This window comes from Penaeus vannamei, chromosome 9, assembly GCF_042767895.1.
Source record: "Penaeus vannamei isolate JL-2024 chromosome 9, ASM4276789v1, whole genome shotgun sequence".
In the NCBI taxonomy this organism is placed as follows: Eukaryota; Metazoa; Arthropoda; class Malacostraca; order Decapoda; family Penaeidae; genus Penaeus; species Penaeus vannamei.
In genome coordinates this window covers 41,878,048-41,881,374 of record NC_091557.1, presented here as the reverse complement: position 1 = coordinate 41,881,374, position 3,327 = coordinate 41,878,048, and the positions used below count along the sequence as shown (strand labels likewise).

General features: G+C 34.4%; 1 protein-coding gene across 2 annotated transcripts in view; it reads right to left on the bottom strand.

The window, feature by feature from the left end:
* LOC113817692 (pleckstrin homology domain-containing family A member 3) overlaps positions 1–2,599 on the bottom strand; it is an 8,241-nt gene extending 5,642 nt beyond the window's left edge. The window contains exons 1-3 of one of the 2 annotated variants that reach the window (XM_027369768.2): positions 2,503–2,599; positions 1,170–1,286; positions 822–992 (exon numbers count right to left, since the gene is read on the bottom strand). In XM_027369768.2, the coding sequence (XP_027225569.1) occupies positions 822–992; positions 1,170–1,286; positions 2,503–2,542 (328 nt within the window). In that variant the 5' untranslated portion in view covers positions 2,543–2,599. The remainder of the gene's footprint in view (positions 1–821; positions 993–1,169; positions 1,287–2,502) is intronic. The other variant, XM_027369769.2, reaches the window with a different exon arrangement.
* Positions 2,600–3,327: the final 728 nt, after the last annotated feature.

Below are 3,327 nucleotides of genomic sequence, written 5' to 3'. Positions count from 1 at the left end.
TCCTTCAAAATGATGTCCTAAGCCAAAACAAACAGATGGCTGGCCAGCTGATAAAAAAATCTTCAAGGGAAATGGATCTGCAGTCTAAAGTATTAGCTGCTCTTACAGAAAGTGCATATGGAGCATGTAGATTTGTGAAAAAAATATAGTAATGTGAAATAAGGGGTACTGAAGTTATACATTAAGGTTTCTGATTACAAGCTGAGTAATGCAGTTTTCTTGTTGATGGCCCAAGAGACAGGGGCCCTCTTGAATATTTTAAGCTCACCCACAAGCAGGAACACTGGTAGGTCAGGGGGAAGGGAGGCAAAGGCATTCAGCTGAGTCCCAGAACAATCTTTTATGGTTGGACTAACCTGCCTAACTAGATGCTTTGTTTAGTTGCTCGTCCATGGCACTGCCTCCATATCTGCCTTTCTTTTTGTGTGTTCCAGGCATTGTGTATTAAAGATATTTGGCAGTATTCATGATTAATCATGAAAGCAGACTATGTAATAAAAAGTATCTTCTATGAAAATTCTCAGATGGACTGCATCCCCCTTTAGAAATAATACAAAAGCAATGAATTATAAAGTCAAGTTATGCATTGCTGAATATGATTCCATAGTTGTTAAAGAAAAAAAGGAAGGAAAAAAGAAAACAGCCAAAAATGGTATCTAATACCTCTACCTATTATATATAAAAATATGCCAATCTTAGCACATTTTGTGAATAAGCAACACGGGAAAAAAAACTGTAAAAATAAGGACAAAAAGGCTACTGGTATCCTTCAGAAAAACTATATCACCAACTACTGTCAACGGAATAGGAGATTCTCTCACCAGTCTTACCCTTCTCTACTTTGGCTTGCGGAATGGCAGGAGGTATGCCAGCTTTGGCACTACCAAGAGCCACAAGCCAGGCATGTCTCTCATGGGGCGATGGTGCTTTGAGGTAAAAATGTTGCTCAAATGGAATGACTATATCTATACGCATAGTATCTGTTGGATGAACTGGAAGGCAAAAGAAATAATAGATTAAGAAAGATACTATTTGAAAATGTGTCCAGTTGAACATGAATTGACAAAGCACAGAGTATTTGTGAACATCACATGACATACATCTAATGCGGCGAATATATCAACATATCAATATTTCAAGCAACTGAAACTATCATTCAAGAAACTCACCTACGATCTCACATGCTGACAATTTAACCGAGCCTTTAGAACCCTGATTGACTTCTTCTTGTGATTTGTAGTAAGCAAGAACTCCCTGATCTAATACAAACCATCTTGGCTGCCATCCTGAAACAGGTGAATGAATATCGTAAATCATTTGTTAAGGATTTCCAGTAGAAATACACTGGTGGTTATCATTGATGTCAAAATATATCTAATATATAAAATAAAACAAGGATATATACTTTTACACTAAAAAGTATTATTTAAATTTGTTTCTATAACAATTAGATTCATACTTCAACAATGGTTTTAATAGGTTGGGATTACTATCACCGATTTTCATGACACATATTTGAAATATGTGGTAAAAGAGATGTAAAAGTCTCATTTTACTTGCAACATGAAAGAAATCAGGAGATGGATGGGAATACATGCATCTGCAATAAGAAAGCTGTAACATAAACAAAAACATAAACTCCTACATAAAATACTTCAAAATGCTTCACTCAAGCTTTATACTCATAATTACTATTTTTACCCATGCATATCAAGGTAACTTTTCCTGTGCCATATCGCAATAATTTGCAATTAAAACTCCTTCCAATTGACCTGGAAGATAAATCTCCCCTTAATGATTTATTTTAGACCTTCCAAAAATGACTAACTTTCTCATGCCATACAAATAACATTCATAAATGAGACAAAATTGACTTAGGCATTTAGAAAAACTAAATTAATGCTGTAATTTCACAATAAGTAAGTCTGAAGGAGATGTCAGATAAGAATTTTCAAAACCCTACCATATACCTTTAAAGGAAATATGACCCAATTTTTTTATGCCCTGGGAAGTTTAAAATGTCAGAAAAAATAAAGATAAAATTCTTGTCATTCTTGTTGATATATATTTTCAAAATTACATATGAATAGAACAAGTCAAAATATAAATGTTGGGAGAACCAAATAGGGATATTCCTAAAGTTATGAGTGATGTGGAACTCCCATCTCATGGAATTAGTTTTATTACATTTTTACGATAAAGATACGAATAAACTACAGACTAAAAAAGAAACTACATTTAATCCAATGCCTTAAGCAAAGGCAACAGATTTTCCCATCCCCATGAGGCCTCTTTTGCCACATCAAGGGGCCAGCGGGTGCCACATCAACATCTTCAGTCATTGACACTTCGAAAAGAGCCCAGAGAGAGAGAGACGATTATGAAATACAAGACAAAAAAATGCCTTAAATCTCACCGAATCTCAAATGACACACGTTCAAACAATCCTAGTGAATAACCCCTTTCTTTCTAACATGGCATTTGGTTATTACAACGTCTTACCGTTCCAATAATTAGTCCATTTGTATAAGATTCCCTCCATTCGCACGGGTGTTTGGCCGACCAGCTGGTGCGAGTGTTTACCTCCGACGATGCCCTCTTGCGGCCGATTGCGCAAGCTGGGTTTAAATCCCCCTTTTCTTTTCTCTTTAAATCCATAAAAGGGGCTTTTAAAAATGGCTGAGGGCAAATAATTTTAGAATTATGTTTTGGTTTCATTACTGTTTGTATTCATGTATTTCCTTAGTTTTTTCATATAGACATGTTTTAATAGATCCACTTTTTTCTTCACGAAAGGGGCTTTTAAAAATGGCCGGGAACAGATAATGAAAATTTTGTTTTAGATTCATTAGCATTCGTATTCATGTGCCATTAGATGTTTCTTATAGATAGCTTTCAATAGATCCTGTAATTTCTTTTTACATCCACAAAAAGGGGCTTTTAAAGGTGGCTGGGGAACAGATAATAATGAAAAAAAAAGTTTGTTTAGTTTCATTACTGTTGGTATTCATGTATTTCTTTAGTTTTATTATAGATATGTTTCGATAGTTACACATTTCTTTTTAAAATCCACGAAAAGGGCCTTTAAAAATGGCCTTGGAACTGATAATGAAAAATATATTTGTTTATTTTCCTTGTTCGTATCCATGTGCCAATCGATGTTTATTATGGATAGGTTTCAATAGACCCAGTTTTATTCTATTTTCAAATCCAAAAAGGGTTTAAAAATGGTCGGAGAACAGGTGGTAAAACAATACATAATCAATATATATTCATGTGCCAATAGATGTTTCATATAGATGTATCAAAATTCACTTTCAAAAATGG